General features: G+C 42.3%; 1 protein-coding gene across 5 annotated transcripts in view; it reads left to right on the top strand.

The window, feature by feature from the left end:
- Positions 1-24,746, top strand: part of LOC137334372 (caM kinase-like vesicle-associated protein) — a 222,648-nt gene that overhangs the window by 179,740 nt on the left and 18,162 nt on the right. For all 5 annotated transcript variants that reach the window (XM_067999083.1, XM_067999085.1, XM_067999086.1 and 2 more), the window contains exons 5-6: positions 22,676-22,814; positions 24,398-24,518. In XM_067999083.1, coding sequence (XP_067855184.1) covers positions 22,676-22,814; positions 24,398-24,518 — 260 coding nt within the window. The remainder of the gene's footprint in view (positions 1-22,675; positions 22,815-24,397; positions 24,519-24,746) is intronic.

Raw genomic sequence — 24,746 nt, 5'->3', positions numbered from 1 at the left:
GGTTATCTCATTGAAACATATAAGATTCTAAGAGGGCTTGACAGGGTAAATGCTGAGAGGATGTATCCCCTGGTTGGAGAGTCTAGAACTAGGGGACATAGTCTCAGGATAAGGGGTCGGACATTTAGGACTAAGAAGAGGAGGAATTTCTTCACTCAGAGGGTCGTGAATCTTTGGAATTCTCTACCCCAGAGGGCTGTGGATGCTGAGTGGTTGAATATGTTCAAGGCTGAGAGATAGACATTTGGACTCTAGGAAAATCAAGGGATATGGGGATCGGGCAGGAAAGTGGAGTTGAGGTGGAAGATCAGCCATGATCTTATTGAATGGTGGAGCATGCTCGAGGGGCCGTATGGCCTACTCCAGCTCCTAATTTTTATGTTCTTATTGGAACCCATAATGCGCCTGCAGCCCCTGTACAATCAGCAGACGATACGCACTCTTATGTAACAGGCACTGCATCGGAAACCCCTTCCAAAATGTTGGCTGCTTTAGGTTTAACGGGAGCGACTTGCTGTCAGTATTTGCTGTGTTTGCTTGCAGCGATTTTTGGACTACTTTGGCGTTCATGTGTTTATCTGTTAATATGTTACGCTGTTCAGTTACTCCGCTGATTTTCAAGAAATTAACTTACAGGCAGTTTCTTAAAGCTGGACGCCCATCCAATTCTACATCTCGCTTCTAACATTTTTGATATTTTGAGCCAGTTCCCCTTTAAGAGTTGCCAGATACGCTGCTCACTGCACCTTGTGCACTCTAGTGTCCTGTGCACTGGCAGCACTGTACTAATGGTTAAGTGAGCTGCATTTGCATTATAGCATTAGGTCAGCTCAGTTCAATGTGGGTATGCGTGTGGCACCGGGATGGCAGCGGTCCTGTAGGCACTGTGCCAGGACTGCATTATAGGAGAGAAGAAGACTTTGATCCCATTGGTCTACCTCACATACCATAGCTTAAAGCATCATTAGGCCCTTCAGTCCTAAAGAAAGAAAGAAAGACTTGCATTTATGTAGCGCCTTTCACGATCTCAGGACAACCCAAAGCGCTTTACAGCCGACAAAGTACTTTTGAAGTGTAGTCACTGTTGTAATGTAGAAAATGCAGCAGCCAATTTGCAAACAGTAAGCTCCCACAAACAGCAATGAAATAAATTGTTGGTTGAGGGATAAATATTGGCATAGACACCAGGGCGGAGTCCCCTGCTCCTCTTCGAACAGTGTCATGGGATCTTTTACGTCCACTTGAGAGAGCAGACGGGGCCTTGGTTTAACATCTCATCCGAAAGACAGCACCTCGGACAGTGCCGCACTCCCTCAGTACTGGAACTAGAGTGCCAGCCCAGATTTTGTGTTCAAATCACTAGAGTGGGGCATGAACCCACAACTTTCTGACTCAGGGGCATGAGTGCTACCAACTGAGCCATGGCTGATACTAGTTCTGCACTTTATTGCTGCTTTAGCTGCCAAGACTTAACTCATTTCATTTAAATTCTAGCAACTATCCAGCTGGGTCAAATATTTGTTGTTGAATAAGCTCCCTCTTGCAGATAAGTTCCTTCAGTACTGTAAATGTCCTGAGGATCCATACTGAATTATGTTTGTGAGGGTGAGAGCTAAATCTGCTCTGACTTGTAGCCTGTGTTTGTTGTGTAGCTGTGCACAGAGGCACATTGGTGAAAATGAAGTCCCACAGTGTCAAACCCCTCAGTGGGATCAATAACCATAAAAGAATGTGGAAGGCTTTTGAAGTAGCATATTTACTGCAGGAATCTGGAGGCAGCATCAATGTGACAGACTTTTGATGTATGATTCATTGCAGGTTCAAAGTACTTCTGATCCTCCATTTTCTGAAGCTGTTTCCTTTCCTCTTACTTTTTTTCTAAAAACAACATTGCTTTTGAGAAAACTGAATACCATTACCAAATTGTGAACACCATTTTGTTTTCATTCCAAATTTCATTCTGTAACACCAACAGTTACTGTAAAAATTAGTTCTGATTTTTTGAACCCCTCCTCCACAATTCCTGCTGAGAATTTAAGCCCCAATCTGTTCAAATGCTTTTTTGTTTAATCCTTTGTGACATCCATTCTGCGAGTCTTTGCATTCAGATTTAGCTCTCACCCGCACAAACTTAATTCAGTATGGATCCTTGCCTGAATCAGTGTTGCTATCCCGATCTCTTTGAAGGTTTTTGCATCCTGTCTCGCACTAAATTCCACTCACCCATTAAACCTGACCATGTTGACCTACATTGGAATAGTCATCCAATCAATTAAATTTAAAATCTTCAGCCTCATCTTTAAATAATCTCTACATGGCCTCTGTAGCCTCCTTCAACCCTAATTTCCCCCATGAACCGAACACTGCATTCTTCTGACTCCAGCCTTTTTTAGTGTCAGTGGTAGCACTCTCACCTCTGAGTTAGAAGCTTATGAGTTCAAGCCCCATTCCAGAGACTTGAATACCTGATCTAGGCTGACACTTCAGTGCAGCACTGAGGGAGTGCTGCACTGTTGGAGGTGCCACCTTTTGGTTGAGACATTGAGGCCTAAATTCGTTAGCGGCCCAAACTGGGCGCTGTTCTGGTGGCGCACAGTGATGACACACTAGACTGGAGAGGTCCAAGCACTGATCAAAATTTTTCCTCGGGCCTCGTTGTCACAATTCAAGTGAGCTTCAGGCACCAATCAGGTGCCCTAACCCAGCTTGTCTGAGTGGGCCTTACTCATTTTGGCCGTCGTCGAGGCCCACAGGTAAATGTTGGTTTGGGAGGGGTGGGTGTGCTTGTGCAGTGAGCAGGAACCTAGGGGAAGGGTGGGCTGGCAGCAGTTGTTTTGTGGAGCCAGGAGGATCAGTTCGCTCCTGCTCCTTCTGACTCCACAAAGGACAAAGTTTCTGACATTTTAGGGGGCCTTTTCTTGAGCAGCCTCCTGTGGTCCCTAAGGATCGCTGGTTAGGCAGCTCGAGACTAGTCTAAACGAATCTAGGAGTCCGGGTATGAAATGGCCACAGGAACCGCATTTCAATATTGAAATGAGGCCTGTGCTTATTTCAGGTGGCCACCAGGTCTGCCAAAGAAAGGCCCCAACCAATTTAGCAGTGGCCCAAACACCGTTTCAAATCGAGCATGGGCCTCTACACTGTTAAATTGGTTATCACTGTGGCTGTTTTACACCTGTAAATTAGGTGCAATAAGGTTGCCAATTATGATCAGATGTATTCCTGGAGGTTTGAATACGTCACATATCATTGGACGGTGATACTAAATACCACCTACTTAATTTGGCGTCAAATCCGCACACGTACCATAGTGAAAAGGCAGGTTTGAAACAGGTAATATAAAAACCGAGAGTAGGGATAATGGGCAGGTACTCAAATCGGGATCTGTGTTGGGGCCTCAACTATTCACTGTATTTATTAACGACTTAGATGACTGGATAGAGAGCCACATATCCAAGTTTGCCGATGACACAAAGATAGGCAGCATCGTAAGCAGTGTAGATGGAAGCATAAAATTACAGAGATATATTAATAGATTGTGAATGGGCAAAACTGTGGCAAATGGATTTCAATGTAGGAAAGTATGAGGTCATCCACTTTGGACCTAAAAAGGATAGATCCGAGTACTTTCTAAATGGTGAAAAGCTCGAAACAGTGGAGGTCCAAAGAGACTTGGGGGTCCATGTACATAGATCATTAAAATTTCATGGACAGGTACAGAAAATAATCAAAGAGGCTAATGGAATGCTGGCCTTTATATCTAAAGGACTAGAATACAAAGGGGTAGAAGTTATGCTACAGCTATACAAAGCCCTGATTAGACCACACCTGGAGCACTGTGTTCAGTTCTGGGCACTGCACCTTAGGAAGCATATATTGGCATTGGAGGAAGTGCAGTGTAGATTCACTAGAATGACATAGGAACAGGAGTAGGCCATTCAGCCCCTCGTGCCTGCTCCACCATTTGATAAGATCATGGCTGATCTGTGATCTAACTCCATATACCTGCCTTTGGCCCATATCCCTTAATACCTTTGGTTGCCAAAAAGCTATCTATCTCACATTTAAATTTAGCAATTGAGCTAGCATCAATTGCCATTTGCGGAAGAGAGTTCTGAACTTCTACCACTCTTTGTGTGTAGAAATGTTTTCTAATCTCACTCCTGAAAGGTCTGGCTCTAATTTTTAGACTGTGCCCCCTACTCCTAAAATCCCCAACCAGAGGAAATAGTTTCTCTCTATCCACCCTATCTGTTCCCCTTAATATCTTTATAAACTTCGATCAGATCACCCCTTAACCTTCGAAACTCTAGAGAATACAACCCCAATTTGTGTAATCTCTCCTCGTAACTTAACCCTTGAAGTCCGGGTATCATTCTAGTAAACCTACGCTGCACTCCCTCCAAGGCCAATATGTCCTTCCGAAGGTGCGGTGCCCAGAACTGCTCACAGTACTCCAGGTGCGGTCTAACCAGGGTTTTGTATAGCTGCAGCATAACTTCTGCCTCCTTGTACTCTCGTCCTCTTGATATAAAGGCCAGCATTCCATTAGCCTTATTGATTATTTTCTGCACCTGTTCATGACATTTCAATGATCTATGTACCTGGACCCCTAGGTCCCTTTGGACATCCACTGTTTTTAACTTTTTACCATTTAGAAAGTACCCTGATCTATCCTTTTTTGATCCAAAGTGGATGACCTCACATTTGCCTACATTGAATTCCATTTGCCACAGTTTTGCCCATTCACCTAATCTTTCAATATCCCTTTGTAATTTTATGTTTTCATCTCCACTGCTTACAATGCCACCAATCTTTGTGTCATCAGCAAACTTAGATATGAGACTTTCTATGCCTCATCCCAGGAATTAATCTAGTGAACCTTCGTTGCACCACCTCTAAGGCAAGTATATCCTTTCTTAGATAAGGAGACCAAAACTGTACGCAGTACTCCAGGTGAGGTCTCACCAAAGCCCTGTACAATTATAGTAAAACTTCCTTACTCTTGTACTCCAACCCCCTTGCAATAAAGGCCATTTGCTTTCCTAACTGCGTGCTGTGCCTAAATGCTAACGTTTTATGTTTCTTGTACCAGGACATCCAAGTCTCTCTGGACACCAACATTTCATAGTTTCTCACCATTTAAAAAATATTCTGTTTTTCTAAACTTCCTACCAAAGTGAATAACCGCACATTTCCCCACATTATACTCCATCTGCCACCTTCTTGCCCATTCACTTAACCTGTCTATTTCCCTTTGCAGACTCTTTGTGCCCTCCTCACAGCTTATTTTCCCACCTAGCTTTGTATCGTCAGCAAACTTGGATACGTTATACTCGGTCCCTTCATCCAAGTTATTAATATAGATTGTAAATAGCTGAGGCCCAAGCACCGATCCTTGCGGTACCCATTAGTTACAGCCCGCCAACCTGAAAATGACCCGTTTATCCCCACTCTCTGTTTTCTGTCCGTTAATTTCCTCTATCCATGTTAATCTGTTACCCCCAACCCCATGAGCCCTTATTTTGCTTGACAACCTTTTATGTGGCACCTTATCGAAAGCCTTTTGAAAATCCAAATATACTACATCTACTGGATCTCCTTTATCTATGATGCTAGTTACATCCTCAAAAAACTCCAATAAATTTGTCAAACATGATTTCCCTTTCATAAAACCACATTGACTCTGCCTAATCATATTATGATGTTCTAAGTGCCCTGTTACCACTTCCTTAATAATGGATTCCACCATTTTCCCGACGACTGATGTCAGCTAACTGGCCTGTAGTTCCCTGTTTTCTCTGTCCCTCCTTTCTTGAATAGCGGAGTTACATTTGCTACCTTCCAATCTGCTGGGACCATTCTAGAATCTAGGGAATTTTGGAAGATCATAACCAATGCATCCACTATCTCTGCAGCCACATCTTTTAAAACTGTAGGCCAGGGGATCTATTGGCTTTTAGTCCCATTAGTTTCTCAGTACTTTTTCTCTACTGATAATAATTACTTTGAGTTCCTCACTCTCATTAGCCCCTTGGTTCCCCACTATTTCTGGTATGCTTTTTGTGTCTGCTACTGTGAAGACAGATACAAAATATTTGTTTAACGCATCTGACATTTCCTGATTTCCCCATTTTAATTTCTCTTGTCTCAGTCTCTCGGGGACCAACATTTACTTTGCTCCTCTCTTCCTTTTACATATGTATAGAAGCTCTTACAGTCCGTTTTTATATTTCTTGCTAGTTTACTTTCATATTCCATTTTCTCCTTTTTTATCAATTTTTTTGGTCGTCCTTTGCTGGCTTCTAAAACTCTCCCAATCCTCAGGCTTACTACTCTTCTTGGCAACATTATAGGCCTCGTCTTTTAATCTAATACTATCCTTAACTTCTTTAGTTAGCAACTGGTGGATCACTTTTCCCGTGGAGTTTTTATTTCTCAATGGAATATGTATTTGTTGAGAATGTTGAAATATTTCTTTAAATGTTTGCCATTGCTTTTCAACCGTCATACCCTTAAATTTGATTTCCCAATCTACCTTAGCCAACTCGTCCCTCATACTTATATAATTGACTTTATTTAAGTTTAAGACTCTAGTTTCGGACTTAAGTACGTCACTCTCAAACTCAACGTGAAAGTCTATTATATTATGATCGCTGTTCCCCTGAGGATCCTTTACTGTGAGATTACTAATTAATCCTGTCTCATTACACAATACAAGATCTAAAATAGCCTGTTCCCTGGTTGGTTCCATGACTTGTTGCTCTAGGAAACTGTCTCGAATGCATTCCATGAACTTGAGAATCCCTACGTGGTCCCTCTATGCTGGCAGAGCAAGAACAAAAACATACAGAAATCCACAAACTCGTCCTCCAAACTACCTTTGTCAATTTGATGTGCCCAGTCTATATGAAGATTAAAGTCCTCTATGATTCCTGGATTAGCTTTGTTACAAGCTCCGATTATTTCATGATTAATACTCTATCCAGCGGTATAGCTACTGTTAGGGGGCCTGTAAACTACTCCCACCAGTGTTTTCTGCCCCTTGTTATTTCTTATTTCCACCCATACTGATTCTACTTCCTGATCTTCCGAGCCAAGATCCTTTCTCACCACTGTCCTTATGTCATCCTTTGTTATTAGGGCTACACCCCCTCCTTTTCAATTCTGCCTGTCTTTTCTAAACATCATGTGCCCTGGAATATTTGGTTCCCAATCTTAGTCACTTTGGAACCATGCCTCTGTAATGGTTATTAGATCAAACCCATTTATCTCTATTTGTGCAACTAATTCATCTATCTTCTTGTGAATGATGTGGAGATGCCGGTGATGGACTGGGGTTGACAATTGTAAACAATTTTACAACACCAAGTTATAGTCCAGCAATTTTATTTTAAATTCACAAGCTTTCGGAGATTTTCTCCTTCCTCAGGCAAATGTTTGCCTGAGGAAGGAGAAAATCTCCGAAAGCTTGTGAATTTAAAATAAAATTGCTGGACTATAACTTGGTGTTGTAAAATTATTCTTGTGAATGCTCCATTCATTCAGATAAAGAGTCTTTAATTTTGACTTTTTACCAGTTTTTCCTGCTTTGACCTTACTTGTTGATGCTCTATTATTGGCAAACTCTGTCCCTTCCTGCCACACTCTGCTTATCTTTACCCAAATCACTACACTGCTCTGTTGCCTTGACCTCATCTCTGCCTGTCAATTTATCTACTTTCAAAGATGCTAATCCCCTTACTATTTCCTCCTTCACTATGTTTATCCCATCTAATATTTCACACTCCTCCTTAACTACAATCTCTGCATCATCCCCCTCTTTTGTGAAGACAAACGCAAAGTATTCATGAACCCACATCTTCCGCCTCCACATACATATTGGTCTCTAATAGGCCCTACTCTTTCCTTAGTTATCCTCTTGCTCTTTACGTATTTATAAAATATCTTTGGGTTTTCCTTGATTTTACTTGTCAGTATTTTTTCATGCTCTCTCTTTGCTTTCCTAATCTTTTTAATTTTACCCTGCACTTTCTATACTCCTCTAGGCTTTCTGCAGTATTGAGCTCTCCAGTGTCTAACATAAGTTTCCCTTTTCTGCCTTATCATACCCTGGATGTTCCTTGACATCCAGGGGGCTTTAGATTTGGGAGTCCCAACCTTTTTCTTTGTGGGAACATATTTGCTCTGGACCCTCACTATCTCCCCCTTGAATGCCTCCCACTGTTCTGACACTGATTTACTTTCAAGTAGCTGTTTCCAGTCCACTTTTGCTAAATCACTTCTCAGCTTAGTAAAATTTGCCTTTCCCCAATTGAGAACTTTTACTCCTGTTCTATCTCTGTCCTTTTCCATAAATCTAACTGAATTATGATCACTACCACCAAAATGCTCTCTCACTGATACTCCTTCCACCTGCCCAGCTTCATTCCCTAAAACTAAGTCCAGAACTGTCGCCTCTCTTGTTGAGCTTGCTACGTACTAGCTAAAAAAGTTTTCCTGAATGCATTTGAAGAATTCTGTGCCCTCTATACCCTTCACACTGTTTGTATCCCAGTTAATGTTAGGGTAGTTGAAATCCCCTGCTATTTTTGTAGTTCTCAAATTTTCCTACATATTTGCTCTTCTATCTCCCTCTGACTGCTTGGGGTTTATAGTACACTCCAAGTAGTGTGATTGCCCCTTTTTAGTTATTTAGCTCAACCCATATGGCCTCATTTAATCATCCTTCTAACATATCATCCCTCCTCACAGCTGTAATTGTTTCCTTTACCAATATTGCCATCCGCCCCCTCCTTTTTTATCCCCTTCTCTATCTCGTCTGAAAACCCTGTAACCAGGAATGTTGAGTCAGGGCACCTGAAAGGCTGCGAGAGGGACATAAGCTCTGCACAGTGGGCAGGACAAATAGCAGAGCGAATCTATCTTTTTCATACATTAAGAAAGAATCCCTCAAGTGGCTAGTGTACACGTGTTGAACTAAGTGACTCACTCAGAGTTCTGTATGTTTTGCTTACTGTGGAATAAAACGGCTTACGAATCGAGCCAACCAACAACTTGCTGAAGGTTAACTCCGACCTCGGAGAGAGTGAAGGTGTAAACACGCTTGGGATGGAGCGATCTGGTCCAGATTACAAGGGAATCTCATTGTTACATTCCACGTCCCGTTACTGTAGATGGTCGGAGCTTATTTCCATAAGAAGCAGGCAACCAGACCACTTAAGGGAATAACTAACACGGCTGAGCCAGTGTAGATACCTGCGTCAGATCCAAAGTCATAACACTCTCCTTCCAGTTTTCTTCTCAGTGGGGGTAGTGCTGCACCTACCCATGGCAGCCGGGTTGAGATCGAGAACTCACCAGGTGGGTTACCACAGGCACAAAATGTGACCCACTACCACAGTGATGCAAGCTGCACCATCCCCGTGTATCCTAACATAAGCAGTTTTGAGCTGTAGCTGCTTTCTGGTGTTGCTTTGACAATGTGATACCACCCTATGGAAATGATGACATTTCCCCACTGCTGTTTTGCTATTCAAGTGTTGCATTGCTGCAGAATTTTTTTTTAGAAGTGGAATTGATTTCAGTGCTTATCTTGCATTCCCTGACTTGACAAGAAGGCCCATTGGGAATAATATCACTTGTAATGGCAGAGTTGTCCTGAGGCGCAGATCCGAGCTCCCCTGCCGCGCCAATCTAATTGCAAGGCCACGGGGGCCTGATCCAGCCTTGTAGCTGAGTTCGATAGGAGACTATTCAGTATAAAGCAGCACGTGCTTCCCGGCAGGATTCACAATTGTCACAAATAAGATCTCTCACTCCTCACTGCAGGGTTGCACCTCCTAAAGCAGCAATGTGCCACAATTGGCTGCGTTGCTATCAAAATCACAAATGTTCAGGACTAATAGGTTATGAACTGCGGCAAACCAGGGGCAGCAGTAGAGCAGACAGTGTCCCTGGTGTAGGGGAGAGGAAAGTCGGCCAGGATCAGGAAAATCCCATTCCTAATTTCTACTCAGTAGAAAGTGTCTACTTCAGGTGAAAATAGAATCAGGCCCGGCGGTTGTTTAGTTATTTAATTTTGTTTTGAGTACTGCCTGGGTGAAACAAGGTATCACCACTCCTCCTATATATTATCCACCCAGCATCTCTATATGTATGCGAGGAATTTAGAAGGGTTGGTGGGAATTATCCAATAGACAAGCAATGGAAAACTCCGCCACCTATTCCGTAGCTGTCTGGAGCCTGAGAAATTTGGACGCGTGTAGTGAGAGGTCAGTTCCGTGAGGATTATATTAAGGTCGGGGATGGAGGATGTAGTTAAAATTTTACAAGGAGCAGGAGGAAGGTTTCGTACTCTGTCAGACGTCTCCTTTTAGTTTGAGTGCTGCAAAAGGTGTTGTTTTGTGCATAGTGACACCTACTGCTTTAGCACCATAACTTCCACTGCCCCGAGTCTCTTTCTCCAGTGTACTTAACATGGAGCTCAATTTACAGTTACAGGAACCCATCCCTTGGGTTTATACACGTACAGTCAAGTAATAAGTGTTCTGAAGATTAATCAACAGTGAAAGAAGAAATCAAGACATTAGGAGTCAGCTCTGTTGAAAGCCTCATTTTATTTTTAAAAATATATATTTTCTAATTCTGCTGCAGTATCAGCTGCACCAGCCAATCAATATACTCAAGCTACTGGGATTTCTTTGAACCTAAAGGCCATGTCCTGTTGTAAAAGGCTCAACACTTTATCTTCCAGGATCTTGTCTCAGGCAAAGAGGATATACTGAAATAATGGACCTATTTTCTTCTCAAACTATTTCACTTTTGAGAGGTCCATAGGATTTTTAAAAATGAGTTCTCGGGATGTGGTCGACACAGGCCAGGCCAGCATTTATTGCCCATCTCTAGTTGTCCTGAGAAGGTGGTGGTGGGCCTCCTCCTTTTTAAGTAGCTATTGTTTGTGCAGCTGAGTGGTTTGCTAGGCAACTTCAGGAGGCATGAGAGTCAACCATGTCGTGTGGGACTGGGATCACATGTAGGCCAGACTGGGTAGGGGTGGCAGGCTTCCTTTCCTTTAACAACAACCCAGCAGCCTTCATGGTCATTTTACTGGTGCTAGCCCAAGGATTGGGTTCAATAGAATTAAAATTTACAACCGCTAGGTTGCCATAACCACAAAACTACTGTATCCCTGATCACAATCTAAAGTGTAGTGTAGTAGTTATGGTGCTGGACAAGCAATCCAGCGGTCATGAGTTCAAATTCCATCATGGCAATTGAATTCAATAAATCTGGTCATTTGTGTAGATTGTTGTTAAAATCTAACATTTCCTTCAGAAAAGGGACCTTCCATCCCTCCCTGGTCTGACTTACATGTGACTCCAGTCCCACATTGTGGTTGACTCTTAATACCCTCAGGGTAACCGTGGATAAGCAATAAGCACTGCCTTGCAAGCATTGCCCACATCCCAAGAGCCAATTTTTAAAAAGCCTACATTTGGCTGCAGACTGTAAGATCAACTGTTTTCCTGTACCTAAAATAATCTGCATACATTTAGAAAAGTTGTAGTTGGTACAACGGTAAAGTTCTTTATTGCTGGAGATCATTGTTAGATCTGACATTCTGAAGTCAGGAATTTATTCAAACAACCATGCAGGATTCCTGTTGAGATTCAAAGTAAAGAAAATAAGAATACAATGATGATGTTCTGCCTAATCTGCATGCTTCATGCTTAGCCCAGAAATGACTGTTGCGATTGATATCTGGAGACAATCATTTAATACACTTTTATTACATTCATCTGTCGCTATTTTAGGAGATTGAGGGGTGACGTAATCGAGGTGTTTAAAAATGTTTAAAAGATTTGATAGGGTAGATATGGAGAAACTATTTCCTCTCACGGGGAAATCATGAACAAGGGGACAAAATCTTAAATTTAGAGCTAGGCCATTCAGGAGCGAAATCAGGAAGCACTTTTTCGTACAAAAGGTAGTAGAAATCTGGAATACTCTACTCCAAAAGGCTGTGGATGCTGGGTCAATTGGAGCTTTCAAGACTGAGACAGATAGATTTTTGTTGGGTAAGGAAATCAAGGGTATGGAGCGAAGGCGGGAAAATGATGAAGATCAGCCATGATCTAATTGAATGGTGGAACATGCTCGAGGGGCTGAGTTTGGCAGTCTCGACCAAATTTTTGGTCGGATTTGTTCACAGATCTAAACTGTACACAGCTCAGAATAAATTGCCAATCTGACTCCGAGGGCAATTAGGATTGTTGTTGTGTGAGATGGAAATGTCACAATAGTGCAGTCATATTGTTCTTCTGATGCTGGGGTTAACACATTTTGCTGGTGAAGAGCAGAAGGAACCTTACTCTGTATCAAATATGTTTGATGTTGACACTGGTTGCCCAAGATACCAGAAAATGTGTTCTGCTCCCCACAACTGACATCCATCATCTTAATGAGGACAAAATGTAAATTTGAGAAGTTTTATTTTCTCAATTGCTAAAATTGAAGCATTGCTATAGGAAATGGAGTGCTAGTTGCTGCCAACATTCATTTGAGACAACTTTCCAGAATATCGTCTGAGGTTTCCCAAAAATGCTACTGAGCAGTTAAGATGTGGTGATTTATGATGTATGTGAGATGGCCTATCTGATGCTCTTCTCTACTGTAAGAGAAAAGAATACCTATTTGTACAAGAGGCGCCATGATACACAGGCAGTTAGTAATTGTTGCATTGGGTAATCCAGAGGTGCATGGATTAAAATTGAAGTAATGGATGGAGCAAAGAAGGTGAGGTATTTTTGAATGTGTGTTTAGGAGAACTTTCTTCACCAGTACGTTTCACCAACGAGGAAGGAGGTATTGCTTGGTTCTGGGGAATGAGGCGGGTCAAGTGGAGCAAGTGTCAGTGGGGGAACATTTAGGGAACAGCGATCATAGTATCATAAGGTTTAAAATAGCTATGAAAAAGGACAAGGAGCAATCTAGAGTAAAAAATATTCAATTGGAGGAGGGCCAATTTCAGTGGGATGAGAACAGATCTGGCCCGGGTAAGTAGGAATCAAACATTGGCAGGCAAAACTGTAATTGAACAATAGGCGGCCTTTAAGGAGGAGATAGTTCAGGCACAGTCACACGAGGGGGAAAGTTAGGGCAATAAAAGCCAGAGCTCCCTGGATGATGAACGAGATAGAGAGTAAGATGAAGCAGAAAAAAGGGGCATATGACAGATATCAGGTTGATAACACAAGTGAGAACCAGGCTGAATATAGAAAGTTCAGAGGGGAAGTGAAAAAGGAAATAAGAGGGGCAAAGAGAGAGTGTGAGAATAGACTGGCGGCAAACATAAAAGGGAATCCAAAAGTCTTCTACAGGCATGTGGAGGGGTGGGGCCAATCAGGGGCCAAACAGGAGATCTACTCATGGAGGCAGAGGGCATGGCCCAGGTACTAAATGAGTATTTTGCATTTGTCTTTACCAAGGAAGAAGATGCTGCCGGAGTCTCAGTAAAGGAAGATGTAGTTGAGATACTGAATGGGCTAAAAATTGGTAAAGAAGAAAGGCTAGCTGTTCTTAAAGTAGATAAGTCACCCAGTCCGGATGGGATACATCCTAGGTTTCTGAGGGAAGAAAGGGTGGAAAATGCGGTGGTACTGGCCATAATCTTCCAGACATCTTTAGATACGGGGGGTGGTGCCAGAGGACTGGAGAATTGCAAATGTTAAACCCTTGTTCAAAAAAGGGTGTAAGGATAAAGCCAGCAACTACAGGCCAGTCAGCCACCTCAACTTTTAGAAACGATAATTCGCAACAAAATTAATGGTCACTTGTCCGAGGATTGATTAGAAAAAGGCAAATCGTGTTTAACTAACTTGATAGAGTTTTTTGATGAGGTAACAGAGGGGATTGATGAGGGCAATGCAGTTGATGATGTGTATATGGATTTTCAAAAGGTGTTTGATAAAGTGCCGCATAATAGGCTTGACATCAAGATTGAAGCCCGTGGAATAAAGGGCCAGTAACAGCATGGATACAAAATTGGCTAAGTAACAGGAAGCAGAGAATAGTGGTGAACAGTTGTTTTTCAGACTGGAGGGAGGTGTACAGTGATGTTCCCCAGGGATCAGTACTATGACCACTGCTTTTCTTGATATACATTAATGACTTGGACTTGGATGTACAGGGCACAATTTCCAAATTTGCAGATGACACAAAACTTGGAAGTGTAGTGAACAGTGAGGAGGGTAGTGATAGACTTCAAGAGGATACAGACAGGCTGGTGGAATGGGTGGCAGATGAAATTTAATGCAGGAAAATGTGAAGTGAAACATTTCAGTAGGAAGAACGAGGAGAGGCAATATAAACTAGAGGGCACAATTCTAAAGGGGTAAAGGAACAGAGAGATCTGGGGGTATATATGCACAAATGGTTGCAAGTGGCAGGGCAGGTTGAGAAAGCGGTTAAAAAAGCATACTGGATCCTGGGCTTTATAAATAGAGGAATAGAGTACAAAAGCAAGGAAGTTATGTTGAACCTTCATAAAACACTGGTTCGGCCACAGCTGGAGTATTGTGTCCAATTGTGAGCACTGCACTTTGGGAAGGATGTGAAGGCCTTAGAGAGGGTGCAGAAAAGATTTACTAGAATGGTTCCAGGGATCAGGGACTTCAGTTACGTGGATAGTCTGGAAAAACTGGGGTTGTTCTTCTTAGAGCAGAGAAGGTTAAGAGGAGATTTGATATAAGTGCTCAAAATCATATAGGGTTTAGACAGAATAAATAGAGAGAAACTGTTCCCATTGGCAGAAGGATCAAGAAGCAGAGGACATAGATTTAAGGTGATTGGCAAAAAAACCAAAAGTGACTTGAGGAAAAACTTTTTTTACGCCGCGAGTGGTTAGGATCTGGAATGCACTGCCAGGGGAGTTGGTGGAGGCAGATTCAATCATGGTCTTCAAAATGGATAAGTATTTGAAAGAAAAAATTTGCAGAGCTACGGGTATATGGCGGGGGAGTGAGACTAGCTGGATTGCTCTTGCATAAAGCTGGCACAGACTCAATGGGCCAAATGGCCTCCTTCCCAGCTATAACCTTTCTATGATTCTAGTAAATGTGTAAATAGTGCAAATACTCAGAAGACTGTCAATGTTTATTTGAAAAATACAAGTCAGAAGGAATATGTCTGTTCCTTTTTAAGAGAAAAGAAGAGAGCTAGCTTTGTGCCAGTTGTGCAAAGTGAAAATGGACCAACGTATCAAGCAGCAGTTCTATCAAAGGTTTGCACACAGATTTTAAGGCAGAACACCTGTGCTAAATCAATATCAATGACTGAAGAGACTCTGCCTGTTGCTGTGGCCACAAAATGAAGTTTGCAAATGATTTCTTTGGAATCGATGCAAATAGTCTTCAAGCAAGACTTCTGCTCAGGGCTGGCATTCCAGATGCTCTGTTTCTCACCAGAACTTTGAGGGACCTTTCAAGCAGAAGTTAATAAACAGTATAAAGGACATAGTGATTGATCATTGCCAGACAGTAGGATCTTTGGTGATGAGTAATGTGCTGGGTCACAGGAAGAAAGATCAGCCTAACTATGGATGAATGGATTTCAACATGAAACAGATAACATGCAAGCATAAGTGTCCATGGAGTGGGTGAAAAGTTTTGGGTTGATTCGAGTTCACAGTCCAATGCCAGGTGAAAGATATATCTCACTACCAAGAATATGAGCTCAAATCGTATGAGCCTAAAAATTACTGTTAATAATTAGCAGACGTACACTGAATACATTTGTATGACATTCCTTATCCCTTTTTAGCCTGTTTGTCTGCTAATATTGCCAACAATAATTTGCAAACTATGGTCTCTTTGTCGAATAACACTGCGTGGATCACAAGTGATGGCCGTAGTATGGTGGAGAACTGGAAATGCCAAAGAGGAACTCTGTTGTCTGTAATCAATCCTACCTGCAGTACCTGATGTCCTGTACAACAACAAGAAGCCCACACCTGTTCCCCATCCCATTCATAAGACGTCCAACGAGTCCAACTCTGAAGATGAAGCCAAACGCGACAGCAGTGATTGTGACTGGAACAAATGCAACGGGGATAAGGTTAACAGTGCTAATGATGAAGATGGTGGGCTCGACGTATGAGGAGAGATTGGGTTGACTAGGCCTAGATTCACTAGAGTTTAGAAGAATGGGAGGTGATCTCATCGAAACATATAAAATTCTAACAGGACTAGACGGATTAGATGCAGGGAGGATGTTCCCGATGGCTGGGGAGTCCAGAACCAGGGGTCACAGTCTCAGGATACGGGGTATGCCATTTAGAACCGAGATGAGGAGAAATTTCTTCAGAGGGTCGTGAACCTGTGGAATTCCCTACCACAGAAGGCAGTGGAGGCCAAGTCATTAGATGTATTCAAGAAGGAGATAGATATATTTCTTAATGCTAAAGGGATCAAGGGATATGGGGAAAAAGTGGGAACAGGGTACTGAGTTAGATGATCAGCCATGATCATTTTGAATGGCGGAGCAGGCCCGAAGGGCCGAATGGCCTACTCTTGCTCTTATTTTCTATGTTTCTATGTTTCAATGCTATTCATGTGTCAACTGCAGACATTAGTGTACAGGCACAAGGTGATATCAGCCTCAATTAAAAAGGTGAGAGATGTTGACCTGTTTCACAAGTCTCATGTGCAAACATATGTATCAGATATATGAGAGGAACATGGACAAGAACATAGAGTACTCCTGTGTTGTAGGGTACGGTGGAAGGGCCTGCCTCTACACTTTAAAGCACAGTAGTTCCAAAGATCTCCATACAGAAGCATATTATTGATCTGAAATGCTTATTGGACATGAAGGGTAATTTACTGACTTCACATTGCTCGTGGGGAGTGCACATCAGAAATTCAGGTAGGTGCTGTGAAATCAAGCACAGCGTGCACCCAGGTTTGTAATGCGTGCTCCTGTAGGGCAGAGCTGTATACAGGAGCACAAAGTTGGAAAATTAGCCCTGTGTTCTGAACTTCTGAAGAGATTACTCAGATCCCAGTAACAGTGGCTACAGTTCAACTATTCTAATTGACTGCAGACGTTTCATGCCATGGAGATGCCAACCTCCATAGGGCTCCTACTGCCATGAACCTTATGGTCAGTCAATTGGTTGCCCTGAATACACCTATTCGACCTTGAGGAAATAAGCCCAAGGAGCATCGTTCTGATCGTTTAAATGGCCAATTCCAGTACCAATAGAATCCTGAAGTTGCTTGTCAAACTCGGATGCAGGTGATATTTCTTAATTTCTGCAACTAGTGTAATGTAAAATTTGTGTATTCTGTTGTTGGAGAAAAAGATTCATTTGTGGGACTCTTGAGTCAGAATCTGGAACAACACCTGTAGCTATTACAACAGCAGTGGTGCCAACATCAGTGAGCCCAACAGAATAATGATCACTGAAGCAGCAGTTGGAGCTGGCAATACAGGCATTTGCTTCACTGCCCCCTGTCTCTGCCATGTCTAATGCTAACAAACTCCAGGCAATGCAGCAAGTAGTGGCCAGACCCAAGGAGTTCATCTCCAGAGATTATATCGTTATTTTTTTTTACCCATTACTGTGCACTTCTGTAGAGGCTGAGTGTGCATTTTCAGGGGCTGGAATAATTTGTACAAAAACTTTGTTCTTATTCTGTGATAGTCTTGACACTACTTCCCGAGGAGCTTTTGCAAAAGAACAGCCACCTCTTATGTTCATTTAATGGTTGGATTTTTTTTTATAGACTGAAAGGGGGATTGCTGTTTACTGGGTTTGTTAGTGACCAACTGTTTGTTCTTGGTGACTGATAATGGATCTTTTACAGAATTGTTAAAAACATCAATGGTGATGTTGTTTTGTTTACTAGATGCAATGTTACTTTGTTGTGTAAGTGGAATGGAAGAATAAAAGAAAAACTTGCATTTATGTAGCACCTTTCACGACCTCAGGAAATCCCAAAGCGCTTTACAGCCAATTAAGTACTTTTGAAGTGTAGTCACTGTTGTAATGTAGGAAGTATGGCAGCCAATTTACACACAGCAAATAAATGACCAGGTAATCTGTTTTAGGTATTGGTTGAGGGATAAAAGTTGGCTAGGACACCAGGAGATATCCCCTGCTCTTCTTCGAATCATGCCGTGGGATCTTTTAAGTCCAACTGAGAGGGTAGACGGGGCCTCGGTATAACGTTTCAGCCAAAAGAGGGCACCTCCGACAGTGCAGCACCCCCTCAGTACTACACTGAAGTGTCAGCCTAGTTTATGTGCTCAAGTCTCTGGAGTGGGGCTTGAACCCTCAACCTTCTGACTCAAAGGCGAGAGTGCTACCCACTGAGCGACTAACATGTGACTGTTGTCACTCAATCTGTGCCTGGTCATTGTGATCAGACCATGTTGAATCTGAATACTGGCTGCTGAAACTGGAGGCGACCAAGCAGAGCCAACCAAAGAGGAACCATAAAACTGCTTTCATGTTTAAGAAAGCACAATCGGCATAAAATTCCACTTCTGCCTGCCACTTTGACAGGGCCACGGCTCCTTCCCAACTCAGAGGATGTGGTCACTTACACAGTCGGGCGGGTGACCCATGCCTGTGGAGGTGCAGAAATATTGGAGCAACACCCAGCTGTAAATTGATGGAAAACATTTTTTTCCCCCACGGTAACAAAGGGGCTGCAGTAAGAAGGTCATTGATCCCTCTGGGATTGATAACCGATGTTCTGTTAAATTTTTGAGGCCTTCAGCAGACCTAAAACCAAACCCATGCCTGCTGTCACCAGGTGTACAGATTCTACCAGGCCTAATCGGGGTGAGCTGGGCGGAATTCCCGAGGTAGCTCGGGATCGCCCCCCCAACCTGCTTCCAGGATGTTTGGGGAGGGGCCGGGGGTGATAGAAGATGCACCCTCCTTCCCTGGATCAGGATTTCCAACACAGGGCTTTCTCCCTCATGTGTTTATCTAGCTACCCCTTAAATGCACCTATTGCTATTTGCCTCAACTGCTCCTTATGGTAGCAAGTTCCACATTGATGCACCATAAAGACTGCTATTTATTATCTGTTTTTCACCCAATCTTTAGCGAGTCTTGCACCTAGTTCCTTACCCTGCTGATAAAGTACATGTGCAATTTGAGACATGACGTGTGGTAAGTGTAGCAGGCTTGAGAGGAAAAAGGTAACTTTGGACCTATGGTTCCCACAGCTCTCCTCCACTGGGGTTTTCCTCGTGTCATTTCTGGGTCTGTGGTAGACTAATTGATAGAGATTGATTGCTATGATTAGTAAATAACTCCATTATCATTGTATCATGTGTCTACCAGGATGGTAGAAGGCGAACTACATGGACCTTGGTCTTTTTTCATCTAGTAATTCTTATTTATAGGATTCCTCTTCCTCTCCTGGGATATACTTGAATGCAGCCCAAAATCTGGGATTGCAAACACACACACTCCAATTTTCCAATATTGGTCATCAAGAAATAATCTGCAGATCCCGATTGATATTTCCCTTGCCCAGTCCTGTGAGGCCCTGGACAATTGTGGCACCCCTACTCCTACTCTGGCTGAGATCAGCTAACTCAACAAAGACCGGAGATTGAACCGAGAATCTTCCTAGTCTGTATCACTCAGTACAATGCTGGGCAGTGCATCTACCCGTTAATCCATTGAAGGAGAGGTACATTTCTAATAAATCAAACAGTATACCACTGACGGCGTGCTAGAGGTTCTGTTACTTTGAGTAAAAGACCTATCAATAATCACTGATGAGTTAAAGGCCATTCACTCTTGTGCATTCATAGAATGAGACGGCCCATCGTACCTGCTCTTTTATCCAATTAGTCCCAATCCCCTGCTTTTTCCCCCCATAGCCCTGCAATTTTTTCCCCTTTATGTATTTATCCAATTCCCTTTTGAAAGTTATTATTAAATCTGCTTCCACCACCCTTTCAGGCAGTGCAGTCCAGATCGTAACAACTCACTGTGTAAAATTTTTTTCCTCATGTCGCCTCTGGCTCTTTTGCCAATTACCTTAAACCTGTGTCCTCTGGTTACTGACCCTTCTGCCACCGGAAACAGTTTCTCCTTATTTATTCTATCATAACCCTTCATAATTTTGAACACCTCTACCAAATCTCCCTTAACCTTCTCTGCTCCAAGGAGAACAACCCCAGTTTCTCTAGTCTCCCCACGCAACTGAAATTCTTCATCCCTGACACCATTCTAGTAAATCTCCTCTGCACCCTCTCCAAGGCCCTGAAATGTATGTGTAATTTGCTTATCTAATAAAAGTGACTAATTACAACCCGTTTCATTTTGAATCCTGCAGAGTAAAATATGTACTTTTTTTTTAGACTGAGCCAGTGCACAATCGAAATCTCTCCCTGTTAATAACTGAATTCATATACAGGTTTATAAAAATCAACCAGTAAAGAAAATTTTGACTGACCCATTAAACATTCATAGCACATTTGAATAACACTTTGTTTCAAGGGTTTATAGAATTGTTTAATATTGAAGGAACTTTTGTTACAAAGTTGATATTAAAGTACTAAAATATTCTGGGAAGGCTCCAAAACTGTTACAAAAATTAAAATAAAACATACTGAAATTATTCAAAAACAAGGTCGCTCACAGAATTTTTCGGTTATTTTTAGCTCATAACATGCCACTATTACCAGTGCAGTGTTATAGATACAGTCCATAACTGCTGACTGAACTAAATTATTTCCTTATAGACAGACCCCAGTCCCAGCAGTATGCTCATCCAACCAGCTGTATCTAAGTGAACGTTGAATTTATGTGGCACACCGTGACCTTTCAAATCAATTACATTTGTTGAATGAAATTGTGATAAGTGGCAAGAGCAAAGGTCTAAATGTCCATTTATACTGTGACTATAACATATATTGTTCAGATAATAGTCCCTTGATCCTATTTAGATGTTGGAGTCAATTTCTCACAGTTAAGTCGTTTTAATTTATGCGCACAGTTAAGGCGCAACCTGTGCCAAGAAGACAGGTTATGGAGTGCTTGGAACATTTGGTAACAATCCATGGGCGTGTGGAGCATATGCTGCGCTTGTAAATAACCCTTTAAGAGATGCCGAATATAGAAAGATTATTTGTAACAATACTTTTGCATTAAAACAGCAACTTTCTATGAATATGATATTAGACATGGAAGGATTTTACTGCAAAGAAATGCAATCATTATTATTGGGATCTAGGCAAACAGGAACTATTCTGGGCCTGCGATCAATTGCTGAGCTATGAACAGAAGCAAATGGGACCTCAATCTGTTCCTTCAGCAAGAGAAGAAATTGGAAAAAAGATTTCTAAATCACAAGAGGTAGCAGTCGTGCTCAAGTAGACATGCATTTTTCCTGGGGTCTTTGCTGTTTGCCAGTGGGAACCCATGGGATGATATGTCCATTTAGATTCCTGCCCTATAAATAGGCAAGAAAACCACAGGCGACATTGTAGTTAAGGAGTGATGCCAACATCAGACTCACATCTGTCCCATCAGTGACACTCACAAATATAAAGCTGCTGAGCTCCAGAGGTCTGGCATCATCTTGTGCGTCCCATAAGTTGCCGTCAGATCTCAACTTAACTTCTTTACCAGTAAGGTTTGTTTTCAGGATTGACGAGCATAATCTGGAAAGCGGCCCACAAACGTGTCTCCGTTTGAACAAAACTCTGCTGTTTGATATAAAACTGCCGTTAATGACGCTGGGGATTTTAACGGGCAGGTGTTGCCATGGTAGCAAAATCTACTTTGACACTTTATGGCGTGTATAAAGGAATGACACGTTGACTGATGCGGTGACTCATGTCACCTGTCACGACTGATGCGACAGATTAATTTTTACCATTTTAATTTTTAAAATGACTAATATAAATACTGGGAAAAGAATCCTCTTAAAAAAATTTGACTGCTTTTGCTTCTTTAGTGGGCAGCAACAGAACGTAGGAACAGGTGTAGGCCATTCAGCCCCTTGGGCCTGCTTCGCCTTTCAATTAGATCATAGCTGATCTGCACCTCAACTCCATTTTCCCACCTTTGCTCCATATTCCTTGATACCCTTGCCTAACAAAAATCTATCTATCTGCCTTGAAAGCTCCAATTGTCTTAGCATCCACAGCCGTTTGGAGTAGAGAAATCCAGATTTCTACTCCCCTTTGTGTGAAAAAGTGCTTCCTGATTTCGCTCTTGAATGGCCTCGTTCTAACTTTAAGATTATGTCCCCTTGTTCTTGATTCTCCCACCAGAGGAAATAGTTTCTCAGTTTCTACCCTATCAAATCCTTTTAACACCTCAATCAGATAACTCGTCAATCTCCTAAACTCAAGGGAATGCAACCCATGTTTATGCAACATGCCCTCATAATTTAACCCTCTAAGCCCCTGTATCATTCAGGTGTACCTGCGCTGCACCGCATCCAAGGCCAATATATCCTTCCTGAGGTGTGATGCCCAAAACTGAACGCAGATAGGTCTGACTAAGGCTCTTTACAACTCTGAAGACTTATCAGCTGAGGGACCAAAATTTTGTCCCCACCCCTTTAAGCAAATGCTGCCATTCTTAAATTCTTGGTTAAAATCCATTATTAATTCTCATTATTTATTTTAGTGCCACAGGTCGAGAGGTGTTCGACTGGATCCTGGACCAAGGTTACTATTCTGAACGGGACACCAGCAATGTAATCAGACAAGTATTGGAGGCTGTGGCCTATCTGCATTCCCTCAAGATCGTCCATAGAAATCTGAAGGTAAGAGAGGTTTAAATTGACTGTTGCCTTGTACAGCCCTTTACAAAATTGTATTTGAGAAAAGTTCAGTTAAGTGCCCTTCAGAAGTGGGGACCATAAGTAAGGAGAGTCTTATCATGAGCATCCCTTTAAGGAGAGTTTCCACACAAATACCCCTTTAAAACGAATGTTAACATCAGCCTTCTATTTGTAGATTTTTTTTTTCAAATATTTTTATTTAAATGGTGGATGTTGATGACGGAATGAGACTGACACAGTTGCTAAGCCTACAGTTACATGGAGCTTTAATGACGACATCAGTGAAGACGTTTATCCAGAAAATTTTAGCAGATGTTGTTATTTCAGCCATTTTGTTTAACCTCAGACCAGCAGCACTACTGCTGCTTATAGCTCTTCCAAGCCAATCTGCCAATGACATCATCAGCACTCATGATTTAAACAAAAGCATTCAAAATATACCCTGCTCAACAAACAGGAGCTCCATATGGCTGCACAACAAGTGCTATGACTAGCTCTTTAATCCTCACTCTGCTGCATAAACAGGAGCTCCATATGTTTCGCACAATTACCGTGACTAGTGCCTTAACCCTTACCTTGCTGAATAAGCAGTTGCACAACAAACATTGTGGCCTAGAATTTGCCGGAGTGGGGCATCTTGCAGCATGCCCCACTTGTTAGATTTTCTTCCTCACCCTTCAGCTCAAATTTTTAGCTCTTCAAATTGCTGGAAGTGCGAATTAATAACAGCACGGCGAGGGCAATGGAGCATCTGGGACCTTGGTGAACAGCGGGACCAACAGTCTGTCTCCTTAACCAGTGAGATTTAAGAATAGAGAAAGAAACAGAGGAACGATGGGGAAGGAAATAGGGTCAATTAGATTCAAATTAGGTACAGAAAGAGAAATAAAGAGAGGGAAAGATTGGATTAAGAGAGAGAGAAAAAAGAGACAAAGGAAAAATAAGAAAAAAAGTTTAAATTTTACGAACCTCTAGGAACAATTTACTACCTGTAGGAATGAGAAACCACAGTTTCAATTATTCCCTTTCTGGGCTGGAGAGATTGAGTGACATTGCAGAAACATAAGTCTCATCCTTAAAGGGTCCTTACATCGTTAAGTACCAGCCCTAATCTTCTGCGGCGAGTTTAATTAGTTTTAACAAAGCAAATGCAGCAATTTCTTAACACTGATGGGGATGTCGAGGGCGAGCTCCTGTTCTCGCGAGGCTAACGGCGGAGCGGCACAAATTATCCAGCAGTTTGTGGTGATTCGCAACTCGGGGCGTGTTTCTTCCTCGCCACAAATTATTGGGTTATTTACACACTAAAAACGGCTTGCGCCTTTAACTCCCAGTTATTTTCCCAGCAAATTCTGGGCCACTGCGATCGTGGTCTCAAGGGATCTCCATGTCTTTTTTATTTCTGTGGTTTTGTCTTTGAATTGGCAATGCGGCGTTATGCCATGGCTGTCAGCTCTTGCTGAAGGGAAACTGCTGACGTGCGTGACAATCTGCGAATGCTAATAATAATTATGTTCTTTCTCTCTGTCATTTCTTAATCTTTTTTTTTACACTGCTTCTGTCAGCTGGAAAATTTAGTTTATTTCAATCGTCTGAAAAATTCCAAGATTGTCATAAGCGATTTTCACCTGGCTAAGTTGGAGAATGGACTGATCAAGGAGCCTTGTGGCACACCAGAGTATCTAGGTAAGGTCCCGTGGATGCAGGATTTCTCTATCTGTTCCAGTAGCCACCCGATAGCATTCACATCCAATTTCCTACACGAGATCCTTCTCTCCATGAGCAGAGTTTCATTTTCAAGGGCTCTCTCTACCCCCGTTGACCCACCTTTATTTGCAAGGGCTGTCACTAGTTCTTCATTGCATCTGCAAAGGATCTCGGGGTAAAATTTCACTTTGGCAGTAGCGCAAAATT

The sequence above is a fragment of the Heptranchias perlo genome, chromosome 17 (genome assembly GCF_035084215.1).
Source record: "Heptranchias perlo isolate sHepPer1 chromosome 17, sHepPer1.hap1, whole genome shotgun sequence".
NCBI classification, from domain to species: Eukaryota; Metazoa; Chordata; class Chondrichthyes; order Hexanchiformes; family Hexanchidae; genus Heptranchias; species Heptranchias perlo.
This window is presented reverse-complemented; position numbering and strand designations above follow the sequence as displayed.